The sequence below is a fragment of the Lynx rufus genome, unplaced genomic scaffold, assembly GCF_022079265.1.
Source record: "Lynx rufus isolate CCGP_SWC_20201006 ecotype Redwood Valley unplaced genomic scaffold, mLynRuf1.p SCAF_2, whole genome shotgun sequence".
NCBI lineage: Eukaryota > Metazoa > Chordata > Mammalia > Carnivora > Felidae > Lynx > Lynx rufus.
Window position 1 is genome coordinate 105,039,453 of NW_025814834.1, and position 19,008 is coordinate 105,058,460.

Genomic DNA, 19,008 nt, shown 5'->3' on the forward strand with positions numbered 1-19,008 from the left:
TGTCATGTCCGGACATAGCTTATGGGTTTGGGGGAGGGAGACCACAGAGGTCAAATGCCATTCCTACCACATGGTATCCAAGTACGTGCTCTCAACAGGCCTGCCGATGTGGACCCTGATCACCCAGCGGAGGCCAGGTCTCCCCACTGTCAGGCTCCTCTCCTCCCCTTGTGCACACTGTGCTCTCTGGAAGGAAGTCACTCTGCACGCCCACGCTGAGCAGGAAGCAGGCTTTCCTCCTCTAGCACGGCGGGGCTGCACGGATGGTACGGAGCAACTGTGCCGAGGAGATTTGTCTCTTCTCCTCCATTTACCTATTTAGTCAGTCATTCCTTTTTTTTTATCAGTATGCACTCATTTTATACTGTGAACTATCATCCAACACTACATTATTTTATTGCTCAGTGTCCCAGCTGTGGCCAGTAGAAATCTTTCCGTTGACTCCTAGGTCCTTCTGTCATAACCCCATCATCGTTTTACTTTTGCTTTGTGAGCGCTTTCTCACTTTCTGGCACTACAACATGCAACAGGCTCATCCTGCATAGCCCCTGCTCCAGCCCGAGAATCGGCCATTTCCCGAAGAGCCCCAGTGGCGGTGGAAACTGAGATCTGGGCACTGGATGGCACTTTCCTTTAAAAAGATCTTATTATACATCTGATTCCACATCTTGTTTTGTTTCAGAGTTTTCCCTATAAATGCAAAAGGATCAAACATATCATTTTAAACCTAAATCCAACTTCTATCTCCCATTAGATCACACAGTGGGCGGTGTCCCTATACCACACGGCACAGTATTTCTGGGCCAGGTCCTGCACCAAGCTATCCATCTCGCTTTCTCCTCCCACTGCTGCAGGAAGTGGTATTCTCCCAACTCACACAGGAGGCAATCGAGGCTGACACACAGGGAGCCTGCCCCGGGTCACACAGCTCAGACGCAGCATTCACGCTTGGTCTGAGGGATTCCAGTGTCCACGGGCTTACTCATTCCTGCCCCAAAGTCACTTGTGCACTTACAGTCCAGTCACCTTGACCAGTAGTCCCCAAAGCCACTTCAAGGACCGGTGACACTTCTGGATAATTCACACTAGTCTGAACCAAACTGACAACTACAAGGGAAACTTGTAAACTCACAGAGCTTCATTTTTGTCACTTAAAGAACTATCCTTTATTCTAAATTACATTTATTTTCCTTATTGCTGTGCTGGCCCTGATTTTATGAGATACCACAAGATGAAAAGGATTGGCTTAAATCCTACGTTCTATTTTGTAAAGTTAAAATTGGTCGCCCTGTCATTAGTCTCTCTCCCCACAACCCAATTTTTAAAATTTAACTCTGAGCAAGCAGTAAATGGCCTTCACTAAAAATCTCAGTTTCTCGGCTCAGCATACAAGGCACCTGTCCATCTTCTCCTGGGTCTTCCCCCCGAGCCCCCAGCATACCGAACTGCTTTAAAAAAAAAAAAAAACTCATCATGTTCGTTGTATAATTTCATCTCCCAGAATTTCCTCCCTCATCCCCTCACTGGGCAAAAAAAAATGACTAGGAACATCACATTTCCGAGGCATCTAACACTTGGTTATGGAGTGCTAATGCCTGTTTTAAGATCTCCTTGAATGCTTTCACTTTTAAATTATTTCCTAAGACAACTATTGGAAACTGCACAATTTGAGGATCAAAGAAAAACACAAAGCCAACGTTATATCCTGACGGCAGGAAGGAAGCACTGAGCTTGCGGGAGGAAGAGTGGTCTAAGAGGGCAAAATCCAGGGCTCTGCTGTCCGCCCGCCACCAAGCCAATTATAGCCAACTCCAAACCTCTTGTATCCAGGCTGGAAAGCCACCCTGCCTAGTACTTGTTAAGGAGCTTCACGAAGATCATAAAAACCACCAAAAAACCTTCAGGAAAATGCTCTGAAAATACTAAAATACTCTATACACAATTGTGGTAAGATGGCTGGTACTCTGTTTTGCAGACTGTTAACGGGCCCTTTATTATTCGTGGATCAACACAGGAAAATTCAAACAAGCCACAGCTCCAAGAGGCAGCTTGTAGTAGGTCCTTATCTCCTACTGCCTTTACAGTTTCTCGTAAGGTCGAAGTTACCAATCCTTTAAGGCTGCATTTCTGGTAACAAGAAGCAGGCAACTTGAAAGGAATTATCAAGCAAAAGAACAATCTTATTTTAAACTCAGATCCACAGGCTTTCTCCGTGGCCTTTAATGTAACACAGTCAAATCCCATCCCGTAATTATTTCGTCCTGTTAAAAAAATAATCCAAAATACAACGTCGTAAGATAAATGCTACTTGCAAAAAACACGCTTTCAAATCCTCAAATGAAGGGAACTAGAAAAGGTCACTTCAGAACGTGAATTATTTAACTCTCCTGCACAGGTATTGATTTCCCACAGCGGCTTAACCTGAATATAGAGTACTGTAATGAGGGACAAAATGAAAAGGAATACCGGCCCTGTATACTTTAAACTCTCAATTTTAAAATAGAGCAAGCAGAAATTTTTCAACAAACTTAACCAAATTTAGCTTCAGATAGACACATGTACACACCGCGACCGTCCACTACAAAATAAACACAGAATGAGTGAACTGGATGTGTGCCAGTTTCCCTGGAGTGGGAGGCAAACGAACACCTGTTATCATGCACGGTTTTACTCTGTGTTAATACCTGTTTCAGCGGAAGGGTTTGGGAAATATCCTTCAGAGACAACAAATTAAAAGCTCATCAGCAAGACCATCTCACAGGAAGGCAGGCGAGCATTCAGGCTGTTCCTATCACATAAATTACACTTTCTTCAAACACAAACCTGTGCACATAGAGTTCTCTCAAAATCATTTCAATGCTGCCAAAACCTGGGTAAAACCTCTGTGCAAAGACTGAAGGCTAATTAGTAACACTTTAATAAAATAATTCTTTTGTAGTTTTTCAGTTCCTTTTCTGCATCCTTAAAATGCAGTCTTTAACAGGAAAGGAAAAATCTGAAATAATGATTCTCAAGACAGAGGCAGCATCCCTGATCTACTATGAGTTCTATGCTTTTTCTCTGTCCACTGTTGAAAAATCTTAGAAATTTCTGGCCAGCAGATTCCTTTCGAGACAGGGCTTATACTCAGTAACAAATGTCTTGTAACTGCAAAATAATTTATTTTCATAACCCACGTACTGTGAATACAAGAGCTGCAGAAAAAAATTTAAAGCACATGAAATAAACAAAGGCTTTAAAAAGAAAGAAAGAAAGAAAGAAAGAAAGAAAGAAAGAAAGAAAGAGAAAGAAACAGAGGCTGATGAAATGCATCTAACCTCATCCTTTGAAGCTCTCTCCTAGTTCTTGAGGGTCAACATTAAGGCTAATACATCTATCGGTTTCACAATTTTTTCCCTGCCCAAATGCTCACAGCAATTTTTTTCCCTAAGTTTCACCAACAAATTTTTAGTTATCAAAGAAACTGTAAAATATCTTAAATATGTTATTTACTTCCTAGCAAAGCAGTAATAATTACAAATGCATTTCAAAATATATAAGAATAGCCTACCTTTCCCAGTAGTCATGATCGTCAGGGATCTTGGTACAATAAATACAAACACTGCTCTGAAAGCTATACCTACTCACAGCAACTTAAGCATCAGCCAACTCCCCACCCACACGACTCCAGTGTGATCTGCACCAATGGCAACTGCCACCCTATTCCAAAATAAAAGCCTGGACTATATATAAGTGATTATTTTAAAAGGGGGACTGCGTAGGAGGTGAACCTTCTCCATCTGACTTTACTCATGTAAGAGAGCTTTCTTTAAAGCTGTTATTAAATTTCTCTTTAACTATCTGAATTTTCCCCTTGAAAAAAACAGGGAAGAACATTCCTAGCACAAACCTTAAAAATAATGTCAAAAAGCAATCTTATTTCCACACAGAGGAGCTGTCAGGTACAGCATAAGCTGCTTGAACTGGTATCAGGAACAGTCTCTTCCAGGCTATTTTAGGTGGTCTTGTCCTTATAACAGCACAGCATACTTGCTAGTCTTGTAACATGTTATCCCTGGACCTATGACTATGGAAGCACTTTCCTAAGACACTTAACCAGAATCCCAAACCTTGTCATATACAGAGTCTAATAAACAGGCAGGCGAGAGGATGGGAACCCATCACCAGCACCGGATACACTTATTCACAATCACTGTTTTGAAAGGCTACACAAGATAATAATGGCTTGGCTTCTTAAGAAAGAAGACACTCAGTTCGGCTTTAAATGGATGCTTTGTCCTAGCTCCTCTGGGCAACAATTCAAATCTTACCTAACAACTCAACGTTGGTCTTTTCGCTTTCAGATTTGCACAGGTATTTCTCATTTCCAACAACTTAGAAGAGATATCGAACATTTTGCAAATTATACGTTGTTTTAGTAAAAAAAAAAAAAAAAAAAAAAAAAAAAAGCAGGATGCATTTGGCAGCAAAATGGTGCCCTAGATACATGCATGTGTAAGAGCTGATAATTTCATGAAATTTTATGATCATCTGTTATCTGGTTTACAGTTTGTTAGCAACCAATATTTTGTCTCTTTCTCTAGCTGCAGATTCATTATGGAATCGTCATGGATTTAATCAACATGGTACTTTCATTCTCTCCTCATAAACAATGTTAGCTTTGCTCAAGAAACTCAAAAGCATGCACATTTTTAACCAAATTAATGTCCATGGGCCTCGCTTCAATCAAATCCAATTAAAGATCATTAAGTGGCCACAGATAAAGGACACTGACTAGTCTATAATTACTGGCTCTTTCATGCTTAAAATCCAATTCTCCCATGAGCATAAGCACATCTGCATGATTAAGAGAAAAACTTACATAGAAAATAATTTGCTTTTTGAAACCCATGGGAGACAAAACTGTAATTTTTGCTTCAAGGGGTTTGCTAATTATATGGAGATGGAAAAAAAGAAAAAGAAACATCTATAAAACAACATATTTTTAACTCCCATACTCCTGCCATTCAAAGCTGAATGGCCTTCGAGTAACCTAGCAACAAAAAAGAATCCTACAAAGATGAAATGTTCTATTAGAGATAGGACACTCCTTTCCAATTGCTACTCAGCTGCTTTTCCATTACTGTTTTAGTCACAATTCTGCACTTAAAAAAAATTAAGTCCATGGGTTTTACATAAACACACTCAATTACGTATCTTAGAACAACCTACTTTTGAACATGTCAAGAAAGAGAACCCAAGATGAAACCCATCTCTTCCCTACAAGTACTGCTATTACATTAATAGCTTCTTTCACCTTAGCTCAAATCCAGAGTTTTTATTTCTTACTCAAAAGAGCATTATTATTCACAGTTAACAAAAAAAGATGATAAATTTCATCAAAATTTAAACACAAGAAAGCAAAAAAACCCAAACAAAGAAAAAAAACACACCAAGAAACAAAAAACAAAAAAGCCCCAAAGAATGGGGGGAAATATTTGCAAATCATGTATCTGATAAGAGTCTTATATCCAGAACATACAAAAAATTCTTATAGCCCAACAACAAAAAGACAAATACCAATTTAAAAATGGGCAAAGCACAACAATCAGACAAGATGGGGAAAAAAAAAAAAAAAAAAGGCATCCAAATTGATAAGGAAGAAGTAATGCTGTCACTGTTTACAGGCATGATACTATACATAGAAAACTCTAAAGAGTCCTCCCAAAAAACTATTAGAACTTATAAATGAATTCAGTAAAGTTGCAAGATACAAAATTAGGATACAGAAATCTGTTGCACTTCCATACACCAACAACACAGTAGCAGAAAATGAAATATGAAAACAATTTCATTTAAAATTACACCAAAAAGAAAAAAATGCCTAGGAATAAAATTACAGAGGTAAGAGACCTGTACTCTGAAAACTATAAAACATTGATAAAAGAAACTAAAGGGCTACCTGGCTGGCGTGGTCAGGGCAGTATGTGACACTTGGTCTCAGGGTCATGGGTTTAAACCTCATGAAAGAAAGAAAAAGGATAGGGTAGGGTAGGGTAGGGAGGGGAGGGGAGGGGAGGGGAGGGGAGGGGAGGGGAGGGGAGGGGAGGGGAGGGGAGGGGAAGGGGAAGGGAAGGGAAGGGAAGGGAAGGGAAGGGAAGGGAAGGGAAGGGAAGGGAAGGGAGGGGAGGGGAGGGGAAGGGAGGGGAAGGGAAGGGAAGGGAGAAACTGAAGACAACACAAATGAAAAGATATACCATGCTCATGGATTGAAGAATTAATTATTAAAATGTCCATTCAATCCAAAGCAATCTACAGATTCAATGCAACCCTTACCAAAATACCAATAGCATTTTTCATAAAATCAGAATTATCTTAAAGTTTGTATGGAACAAAGATCTGAAATGCCAAAGCAATCTTGGGAAAGAAGAACAAAGCTGGAGATCTCACAATTCCAGATTTCAAGATATACTACAAAACTACGATAATCAAAACAGCACAGTACTGGCACAAAAACCGACATACAGATCCATGGAACAGAATAGAGGGCCTAGAAATAAATCCATGTTTATAGAGTCAATTAATCTCTGACAAAGGAAGAATGAATATACAATGGGGAAAAGACTATCTTTTCAATAAATGATATTGGGAAAACCTGACAGCTACACGCAAAACTGGACCACGTTCTTACACCATACACAAAAATAAACTCAAAATGGATTAAAGACCTAAAGGTGATACCTAAAACTCGTAAAAGAAAACAGAGGCAGTAATTTCTTGGACCTCAACCTTAGCAGTATCTTTACTGTCTCCTTAAGCAAGAGAAACAAAAGCAAAAATAAACTATTAGGACTACATCAAAATAAAAAACTTTTGCACAATAAAGGAAACCACTGACAAAATGAAAAGGCAATTTACTGAAGAGAAGATATTTGCAAATGCTATATCCAACACAGAGTTAATATCCAACATAAAGAACTTACACAACTAAACACCAAGAAAACAGTCAATCCAATAAAAATATGGACAGAGAACCTGAATAGCCATTTTCCCAAAGACATACAGATGGCCAACAGACATGAAAAGATGCTCAACATCACTAATCATCAGGGAAATGCAAATCAAAACCATAATTAGATATCACCTTACACCTGTCATATAGACAGAATCAAAAAGAAATAATAAGTGTTGGCAAGTGTTGCAGAGAAAAAGGAACCCTTGTGCACTGTTCATAGGAATGTAAATTTGTGCAACCACTGTAGAAAACACTATGGAGGTTCCTCAAAAAATCAGAAACACCATATGATCCTAGAGTATTTACCGAGAGAAAACAAAAACACTAATTTGAAAAGATACATGCACCAATATGTTTATTGCAGCATTATTTACAATAGCCAAGATATGAAAGCAATCCAAATGTCCATTAATAGATGAATGGATAAAGATGAGGGGTGTGTGTGTGTGTGTGTGTGTGTGTGCGCGCGTGCGCACGCGCATGTATATTCCACATAATGGAATAATACTCAGCCATAAAAAGGAGTGAGATCTTGCCATCTGTAACAACATGGATGGACCCGAACGGTACTATGCTAAGTGAAACGAGCCAGACAGAAAAAGACAAATATCATATCTTACTTACATGTGGAATCTAAAACACAAATGAATGAACAAATAAAGAGACAAGAAGCAGAAACAAAGCCATAAATAGAGAATAAACTGATGGTTGCCAAGGGGAGAAGGGTAGAAAAACAGCCAAAATGGGTGAAGGGGAATGGAAGGCACAGGCTTCCAGTTATGGAATGAGTAAGTCTCATGGATGAAAGGTATAGCATAAGGAATACAGTATTAACTGCAAAAGCACTGTATGATGACATATGGTGGCTACACCTGTGGTGAGCACAGCATAACCTATAGAGTTGTTGAATCACTATGTTGTGGATCCAAAACTAATGTGACATTGTGTTGAATGATACTTTCAATCAAAGAAAATAAAAACACAAACAACACTTAAGAGAAAAAAAGGGAGGGCAAAAAACTTCAATAGAGATTTTTCTATAGAAGATCTACAAATGAGCACATGAAAAAACACTCAACACTGTTAGTCATTAGGGAAATGCAAATCAAAACCACGATGACACTTCATACCCACTAGGATGACTATAATCAAAGAGACAGACAACAACAAGTATTGACTTAAATGTGAATAAATTACAACTCTTATACGTTGTTGGTGGGAATGTAAAATGGTACACACTTAGAAAATTATGTGCCAGTTAGGCAAAAAGTTAAACACAGAGTTACCACATGACCCAGCAATTCCACAGCAAGGGAATTTCAATTCCCACATAAAACATCTCCACATAAAAACATTCAGACAAATTATTCACAGTAGCATTCCTCACAATAGTCAAAAAGTGGAAACAACCCAAATGTCCATCAACTGATGAATGGATAATATAAGGTCATATCTACACAGCAGTGAAATATTATTCAGCCATAAAAAGGAATGGAATACAGATACATGCTACTCCACAGATAAACCCTGAAAACATTATGCTAAGTGAAAGAAGTCATATACAAAAAGCCATAAAATCTATGACTGCACTTATATAAAATGTCCTGAATAAGCAACTCCCTAGAGACAGAAAGCAGGCTGTCAGGGACTGGGAGAAGAAAACAGGGAGTGCTAACGATCATAGGTCTCCTTGGAGGTGATAAAAATATTATGGAATTAGATAACTGCACAGTTTCGTAAATATACAAAACAACACAGAATTATACACTTTAGAAAAGTAAATTTTTGTCTATAGATTATATCTCAGTATTTATTACGTTTTAAAAAATGTTTGTTTATTTTAAAGAGAAAGAGAAAGCATGAGCCGGGGAGGGACAGAGAGAGAGGGAGACACAGAGTCTGAAGCAGACTCCAGGCTCTGAGCTGTCAGCACAGATCCTGCCGTGGGGCTCAAACCCAAGAGTGTGAGATCATGACCTGAGCCAAAGTCGGACGCTTAACCAACTGAGCTACCCAGGCACCCCCATTATATCTCAATATTTAAAATAAGCTGATGATTTCCCCTCCAAAAATAATCCAACACCTGCTTGTGATAAAAACTTAAATAGGAATAGATGAGAACTGCCTCATCTTGCTCAAGAATATCTACAAAAACAACTACAACTAACATCATGCTTAGTTGTGAAGGACCTAAGACTGGGAACAATGTAAGGATGTCTACTCTCACCACTTGTACTTAATGTAGTGGAAGAAATTCTAGCCAATGCAATAAGGCAAGAAAAAGAAAAAGTATACAGATCTCAAAGAGATAAAACTATTCCTATTTGCGGATGATTTGTTTATGCAGAAAATGCCAAGGAATCTACAAAAATTCTAAGAACCAATAGAAGAGTTCAGAAAAGTCAGAGTCTACCTATATAAGGAGCAAACTGGAGAAAGCAGTAAGCAGAGCAGTCAATGGTCTGATGTCCAGAGCAATTAAAAAACTGGTTCCACTGGGAATCAATGGGCAAAAAAACCCAAAAATTAGAAGGGGGGATGGGTTTTATTATGTTCTGACTATGGTTTCTCTATGCTATCAGGATGTTCAATGACTCAAGAAAAGAAAGAAATTAAGTGGTTTGCTTTTGACAGCTACTGAACATCTTACCTAAGTCTCTCAAAGTTACAGTAAAGAGACTAAACTTCTCTGGGTTAAGAATTCTAAAATCTTAATATATACGCCTTATTCTGTTTTGGCCCTAACAATTAAAAAATAATATTACATATATTCAGAAGAAAGCTGACATTTTAAGGCCTTCAGGAAGTTTTGAATTAAAATTTCCTTACCATCTATTATTTTTAACACAAATGCCTAAAAGTACTGTTTTCATTCTCAGTCCTTACTGCTTTACCACATATACATACATATAGGGACATGCAGGGGCAATATTTACATGTGGATGTTTAGAATAAAATGTTGCTATGATGCACCCAATACCACAGGATTTTAGTATTCTTGACGATTAAATCCTGTGTGTCATGTTCATGAAAACTCAGTATACACACACTTTCCCAGACAAGCCTCCAACATGGGTGTGGTCCTTCTCCCTGTGCCAGCAGCATAATGGGATTCTGTTTCATAGCTATAATTTATAACACAGGCTATAAAGCACAAACTCACTTTTCAGCCACCGCCCTTACCTCTTTACCTGGTACTTTCTATCTTGGTACCAACAAGTTTTAAACTGGGAAAACATACCAACTACGTGCACGCACACACACACACACTTAGGAGCCCGTGTCTTGCAACTGGCTGGGCTGCCCTGCCTGGCCACACCAGCAGTGCCACTCATCACTGGATGGCCAGAGTCCTGGTCCTAGCTCCACCACAGATACATTGTAAAGCACATATAAAAGTATATACAAAAGCAGGGGATGGGACATCTGGCTGGCTCAGTCGGGAGGTCAGGCAACTCTCGATCTTGGGATTTTAAGTTCAAGCCCCATGTTGACGAGAGATTACTCAAAAAGAAAATCTTCAGGGGCACCTGGGGGCCTCAGTCAGTTAAGCATCCAACTCTTGATTTCAGCTCAGGTCACGATCTCACAGTTCATGGGATCGAGCCCCACATTGAGCTTGGCACTGACAGGGTTGAGAGTGTTTGGGATTCTCTCTCTGCCCCTCTCCTGCTTGCGCACATGTGCTCTTTCTCTCTCTCAAATAAGTAAACTTTAAAAGAAAAATGAATAGGGTGCCTGAGTGGTTCAGCTTGTTACACATCTGACTCTTGATTTCGGCTCAGTCATGATTTTGCGTTTCATTGAGATGGAGCCCCATGTCAGGCTCTGCACTGACAGTGCTGGGCCTGCTTGGGATTCTCTCCCTCCCTCTCTCTCTCTCTGCCCTTCCCTCTCTCAAAATAAATAAATAAATAAGTTCTTTTAAAAAAAAAAAAAAAGTAGGGGGCAATGTACAGAAATTATGCCATAATAAAATTACATACAAATTACATAGTTACAGAAAATGAACTACAAGTGAATATGAAATAAATGAAAACTGATTTGTTGGCGATAGCATAATTATAGTAAATATTCTTTTTCCCCTCTTAATATTACGTTTTTACAAACATATGAAAGAGAAGTTAAGAGGGATTAATGAAAGTATGTTTAGAGGTCTTTAAGCATTTTATAAGAAACATACTATCCAATGACAAATTCCCTACTGACATGGTAGATACACAGCTGAGCAGAGGTCAAAAGACCTGGATCCTGTTTCTGCTCTGCCTTTATTATGTACTAGGAGGAACTTTCCTGAAAGTGACAAACTCTTTTTTACAACCTCAAGATATTCAAAACGTGAAAGCTATGCGGTGATCTAAGAGCCCTGAAATCACCATGATGCAATGAGCTATCTGAGAGTTAGAAAAAGTCCTTGTTGGCAACTGCTTTAAGAGGACTTCACTCATACAGTGATTCGCTTGTCTTTTCTTCCTCTTCTGGAATCACAAGAAATATCCACTTGTCCTCAAACATCCTCACAAGGTATAGTAAAAGGAATACAGGTACCAGAAACAGTAAGTCACAATTCAAGTCTAAGTTATTTTGTTTATTTATTCCACAATATTTATTGCACACCTATACCAAATGCCAGGGACCTTTTGAGGCACTAAAGGTAAAGAAAGGAATAATACAAAGTCCTTGCCCTCGTGAACAAACATTTTGCAGTGATATGCAGTAAGAAGGAACATTAAACAGGATGAAGGCACAGAGTACCCTTAGAACACTGGATATGCTATACTGGCTGACCTCGGTAATGGAGTGTGTCTGCAGCCGAGATCTGGATGGAATGAGAAGGAGAGCCACGGGGACACCCAGGGGACAAAAGTTTCAAGCAGAAAGAACTGTAAGCACAGAGGCCCTGAAGCAGGAGAAGCGTGGAATGTTCAAAATTAGTAAGGAGGCCAATGGAAGTAGAGCCAAGAGAACCTTGGAGAAGAACATCTCATGATATCAGAATGGTAGCCAGCGTCAGATCGTGTCAGGGCCTGGTGGGCCATGGTGAGCCACCGAACTGCAGTCTCTGTGTGATGGAAAACCTCTGGAGGATTCTGAACAGGGGATTAACACCAGGAGAGTTACATTCTAAAAGGATTACTCTGGGGGCGCCTGGCTGGCTCAGCTGGCAGAGCGTGTGACTCTGTCTCAGGGTCGTGAGTTCGAGCCTTATGATGGGCGTGGAGCCTACTTAAATTTCAAAAATTAAAATATAATAAAAACAGAAGGATCCCTCTGATGGCTGTATGGAAAACAGGCCGTGGGCGCCGGGAGAGAGTAAGAGCAAGGACAGTGGTCGCGTGTCTACCGTGAGAGCACAGGGAAAAGAGCACGACAGCTCGGTAGCAGGAGAAGGGCAACGACTGCGGCAGAGGCCCAGGGAGTCCAAATGTGCTTGTAACAGTAAAGCCAACAGGATTAGTTCCCGAATTCAGTGTGAGCTACAAAAGAAAGCCAACAACCTCATAGCTTCTGGCCTGGGAAAGGGGGAGGGTCAATGGAGGTTAAGTCTTCAGACCTAGAAACTGTTCTCAAGGTATCAAATTCAGCTGTTCAGAAATAGCACGAGCATTTTGGACCTAAAACTGAAAAGGCAAAAATAGAACAACTGCTTTTTCTACTCACCGTTTGCTGATTGGATCATGTTTCCAGATTTTTGGACTTCATCAAATTTTGTAAAAATTACATTCAACCTGTATGAAAAAAAGCACACATATATGTAAAGACTGTTAACAATCACTGTTCACAGTCAATTATATTAAAACACTAATGTGAAACTGAATCACGCTCCAAAAAAAAGTCAATGATATAAACCCACTTAATAACAAAAACAGTAACTACATTAATAACATTAATAACATCCAATAATAATCAAGCACTTACAGACCAAGCACTGACTTAGGGCTCTCTCTGAAAAATCTTGTTTAATCCTTACCACAGCCATGTATGAGATTATCATCCCCATTTTACAGATGAAGAAATCAAGACCCAGTAACTTGCTTAGGGTAACACAGTCAGGGTAGAGATGCTAGCCCGGAGAGTAAGAATCCAGAGCCCGTGATCTCAGACACTGCATTAAACTGACTACTCGACACAAAATGTATACATTATGAAAAGCCTGTATTTCTCCTATTTCTAAGCACAGACTGTTATTGTTCAAATGCACCAACATTACAATATAAAGGCTTTTCTGTGACTTACGCTTAATTCAGAAATGCTTAAGTAATTTCTCCAGAAACAAACAGTGACTAGGTAATCTTTAATTGAAAAAAATCTACATGACGTTTTCTATTAATGGATCATTTTCACCTTGACACTTTAATTGAAACAAAATCCCTTAACCAGTCAAAATATTCCATCCTAGTGACACCAATAATGAGAGGAAAATGGGGTGGGGTAGATGGGTGCTAATCTCGCCTGGTAGAAAAAGTCAAGAAAAAACTAGACTTTCCCAAGCCAAAACAGATACACTGGAATAAGCGTAAAGGCAGAGATTCGAAAGCAATATATTTTTGCGTTCAAACCTACACCACCCATTCCAGGGACCAGGCTAGAAATTTTAGCACATGTTTACAAACCATTCTGTCATACAAGCTCTAATCATTTCAAACATGTTTGTCTTTTCTTCGCAACTAGAATGGACTCTTCTTCAGGACAGGGATGGGAACCAAGTACTTTTGGTATTCTGTACGTCATGCAGCAGAGTTATTACATCACGGCGTGAAGACTGTTCCTGCCCTCGCTACAGAAACTGCACACATTCTGGCCTCCGTTCCTTCAGAGTTCATTCACCGAGTCTAGTACTGAGCTAGCCAGACACTGAGGTGTGTAAAGTCCCTAATTTCTACAGCTTCTACTTCATTCTTTCCTACTTAGGATGCTACATTCTAAGTCACAGGGGAGCCAAAACTACGCATCAGCAAAGAGAGGTAAAATGGAGGGGATAAAGGGGCCTGACACCCTGCCTCTCCCCCTTCCCACACCAGGGCAGAGATCAATCTTCTTGGACCATCTTTCCATCTAAGCCCAGATGTAGCCTCAAAATCCTTCCCTGACCTGCTCCAGGCAGCCACTACCAATTAATCAAAGTTGGCACCACTGAATTACAAAAAACTTGTGTCACCTGAGGACCAGATATGAGTAAAACTCACTTTCAAATCCAGAGGCTACTAAAGATCTGGAAAAATGTCTTAGAATCAATTTCCTATGATGTTTCCATCACCTTCCCTTTTATGAGCACCAAAGACCTCCAGTGGCATAAAAAAGCACATAAATAATATCACTACACAGGTTGCCAGGGCATGCCCTGACCAACTTACCGCTTTATTGTGTCACAACTACACCCTCTGACGTGAGCATGCCTACAAGTTTGCAAGGTAGGGACAAGGTATACCTCTAGCCTCGCTGGTCCTAAAATTACTGCGAGGGGCAAGTATTTCATCTGTTCCTGGTAGAGTAGTCACCTTGTCAATGGCAACTGAGAACAAGACTGTAGACGCTCCATCTGGGGTAATGTCCACTCACTGGGGCCACATTACCCCCAACCAGCAGGCCCAAACAACTAGGGATGAGAAGGCTAAAATGATTGCTGCCTTTTCGGTACCTGCACATTCATGCAGAAATCCCTCGGGAAGGCATGCCTTTCCCTCTACCCACACCCGTCTCAGTAGCTGCACCTCATTCTCTACTCAGCGATGCCTATACGGCGGCTCCTAAGAAGGCTACCACCTCAAGAGACCAGTAACCTGGCTTCAGGACAGTCTAACCCCAACAGAGCATTCCTTAGGAATGGCTTTCGTCTGCTAGCTCTGAACACAGCAATACACAACGCCTCCCTGGGACCAGCGAATTTGCACAAGCCAAAAAGGGTGAGTTTTATACATTCAGAGACACTGAATGATGTGTCGAAGTAACGATTACCCTCTGAAGCCACCAAGTGTTTTTCATTTTTGTCTGTGAAATCTCTGGATCTCAAACCTGAATTGAATTTCTTTACTATTCTCACAAATAACTGGTACCATTTCTTCCTGGTTTTTCTGAATTCAAAATTTATATCCAACTCCTCAATCCCAACTGGCATTGCTTTTTTTTTTTTTTAGTGTGAGATCTAGTTATTCCTTCCTAGAATATCTTATAATATAAATTTAAAATAATTTCCTAAAAGCACTAGTAAGCTCACAGTCAACAAGCTCCACTCATACACTCAGAGCTAAGTGACTTTTTAGTCTACTACTCTTAAATGTGAGCAGACAAACCAATTCAAAGATGCGTGAGCAAAGCTTCTAAAGTGAAAAAGGGAGTCCCAAGATGAACAAACGTATACCCCAGAATCCCAATTCAGAGGAAAGAAGAAGAATGAGAAGTTTTTAAAAAATATCATTAATACTCCCAAAGAGATAAAGAAAATAGTGCGATTATAAAAGCAAACAGGGAAAGAGACCTTCAAAATGACAGAAAATCTGCTCCTCCAAAGAGCAAAGCAAACATTCGCAAAATATGTCAAAATCAAGTTTTTCAAAGCTCTGGAAATTAAACAAAGGTTTGCTACAGTCCAAGGAGCCCTCTTCAAGAAAAACTGCTCAATCTTGGTAAGGACAGCAAGCTTTTCACTGTTTTGCTGTGTCTTATTTCCATCACCAACTCACCAGCTGAAAATCAACAGCGTCACAATCATAATAGTTTGAAAACCAGCAGCCTCAAAGCCACTGGGAAGAGCTGAGCAAGTCTGGAGCACCATAAAAATCCCCATTCAAAGAGAACTGTAATGATTTGACCTGTCTGGCACATCCTAGAATCCCCATTCGCAGGGTTTTATTTTACATGATTCACAGCACATTCAGTAGGAGAGACTCTTACGCCTGAAGCCAAGATCAAAAAGAATCAGCAACAACTGCTTAACATGGCAACTGCCTAAGATGATGACAACTGGGGCAAAGACACCGACCAAAAAACTTACAAAGAAAAATGGAGAATGAGATGTCCACAGGGGACTTTGAAAAAAATCTGACACATTCCTGGGAATCTGAAAGACTATGCATAGGTGCAAGACTGTAGGAAAGTCTAAGAAAAGACCTGAGAACACACTAATGTCTCATCGCTGGCTGACCCTGACTCTGCACAAGCAGAAAGAAAAGGGGAAGGCAGAGATGCATAAACTGCCCACCAGAACACGGAAAACATTCCCCAACATACACAGACAGCACTTCAGCAAAGGCTGCGAGGCTGACTGGTTGGTTTAAGGCATCCAAGGAAATGTCTATCAAATCATTAGCTGGACACTATGCTAACCAAGTAGAGACTTCAGTAGCCATACACATAAGAAAAAAATATAGACTTTATGGAATTAGTTCAGGAAAATTACTAAACAAGCAGGGAGGAACAAACACCAAGAACAACAAATCTGCAGAGAAAAACAGACTGTGATGTCCAAAGGTGCACAATATATTATTTTAAATGACCTGTTTCAACAAAAAATTTATACATGTAAAGAAGCAAGAAAATATGGCCCATACGGAAAAATAAAAAAAAATCAGTCATCAGAAACTATCCTTAAAGGAAGCCCAGAGACTGAACTTATTAGATGAATATTCGAAATCAACTATTATAAGTATGTTGAAAATAAGTAAAGGAGATTATTTCTAAAGAACTGAAGGTAAGTATAAGAACGTCTCACCAAATAGAGAATATCACTGAAGAGACAGAAAACATAAGAATCCTATAGAGATTCTACAAATGAAAAGTATAAAACTGAAATAAAAAATTCACTACATGGGGTGCCTGACTGGACTGGTTGATAGAGCATGCAAATCCTGATCTCTGGGTTGTGGGTTTGAGCCCCACGTTGGGCATAAGATTACTTTAAAAAAACAAAATCTTAAAAAAAAAAATTCACAAGAGGGCTCAACAACAAATTTGAGTTGAGAGAAGAAAAAAGCTGCAACCTTGAAGAGGAGTCAGTTGACAATATTCTGTCTGAGAAACAAAAGAAAAGGAACAGGGCATAAACAAACAAACAAACAAACAAACCAGAGCCTAAGAGTTCATGTTCTTATAATGTACCAACATATATACATATATATGTACCAACAAAACATATAATGAAATACCAGAAGAAAGAAAAAAGGACAGAATATATGGAGAAATAATGGCCAAAAACTTCTCACATTTTATATAAAATTTTAACCTACATATTCAAGAAACTCAACAAACTCCAAATAGAATAAACTTAAAGAGATCCTAACTAAGACACATGAGAAACAAACTGCTGGAAGAAAAGACAAAATCTTGAAAGCAACAACAGGGAAGGCACTCTTTGTGTACAACGAATCCTCAATAAAATAAATAAATAATTTCTCATTAAAAAAAGGAAAAAAAAACAGTGGAGATCAAGTGGCAGTGATTTCAAAGTCTTAAAATTTTAAATCTGAACCAAGTATACCTCAATAATTTGAAAATACATACACACATTAAAAAACAACAACAAAAACAACAACAAACCTAAAAATCTCAACCAAGAATTGTGTATCCAACAAAATTATCCTTCAAAAATGAAGCAGAGAAACCTCTCCGGACCAATGATATTTCAGTCTCTACATGAACGAATTTTAGGCTCTGGGTAGGGGAAAATGAAGAATTTGAGACATTCCTAGATCAACCAAAAAAAACAGAGGAGTCCTTCAGACTGAAATGAAAGGAGACCATACATTAGCCCAAATCCACATGAAGATATAAAAAACACCAGTAAAAATAACTACAAAGGTAAACATAAAACTTAGGTAAACATAACAGACAGTATAAATATATATATATATTTTTTTAACTCTTCTCTTCTCCTACATAACGGGAAACTACATAAAGCCATAATTATAAAACTGTGTGTGTTGGTGAGCTGTAATACATAAAGACATATAAATAAACACGACAGAAGAAAGGAAGGGAGAAAACAGATCTACAGAAAAGTAAAGTTTTTAATACTGAAATTAATTAAGGGTAATAATTCTAACTAAGCTTCTATAAATTAAGATGTCAACTGAAATCCCCAGAGCAAACACTAAGAAAATAATTCCAAAAAAGAATAGTAAAAGAAACAAGAAAATTAAAATGGTACACAAAAAAATATTTTTCACATAAAATAAGGGAGTAACAGAGAAGAAACAAAGGAGTCATGACATACAAAACACAAACAGCAAAATAGCAGAAATAAAATCTATCTCACTGATACTACATTAAATATGAATGAATTAAACACTCCATTGAAAAGGCAAAGATGATCAGACTGAATAAATAACACTCAACTATATGCTACCTACAAGAGATTCAGGTTAGATACAAAGACAGAGACAGAAAATAATAGGACAGAAAAACATACTCCATGCAAACAGTGCTCAAAAGAGGTCTGGAGTGGCTATACTATTATCAGACAGCAAAGACTTTAAGACGAAAATTGCTTCCAGCGACAAGGACATTTTACAATGACAAAAGGGTCAACATATCATGAAGATATATTAATTTTATGTACCTAAGAACAGAGCCCCAAAATATATGAAGCAAAAGGTGATAGAACTGAAGAGAGAAATAAATAATTTAGCGGTATTAATTGGAGACTTCAATATCACACATTTCAATAATTAACAAAATACAGATACTTCTCAAGTGCACATGGAACATTCTCCAGGGAAGATCACACGCCAGAACATAAAACAAGCCTAAAACAAAATTCAAAGAAATGAAATCACAGAACATAGAAATTATGATCTATAACCGCAGTTAAGATAAAATTAGAAATCAATGACAAAAATGAGAAAATCACAAATAATGTAAAAATTTAATAAAACACAAATAACACAACAGCACTTAAATAACAGTTAAATAGCACTTAAAACACTAACAAAACACTTAATAACAAAGAGGTCAAGGATAAAAGCAAACAGCAAATTAAAAAATACTCCAATACGAATAAAAATGAACACAATATGCAC

The 19,008-nt window shown here is 38.7% G+C and overlaps 1 protein-coding gene across 3 annotated transcripts in view; it reads right to left on the minus strand.

The window, feature by feature from the left end:
• CLASP1 (cytoplasmic linker associated protein 1) overlaps positions 1–19,008 on the minus strand; it is a 274,399-nt gene that overhangs the window by 144,579 nt on the left and 110,812 nt on the right. For all 3 annotated transcript variants that reach the window (XM_047085723.1, XM_047085722.1, XM_047085724.1), the window contains exon 8: positions 12,656–12,723. In XM_047085723.1, coding sequence (XP_046941679.1) covers positions 12,656–12,723 — 68 coding nt within the window. The remainder of the gene's footprint in view (positions 1–12,655; positions 12,724–19,008) is intronic.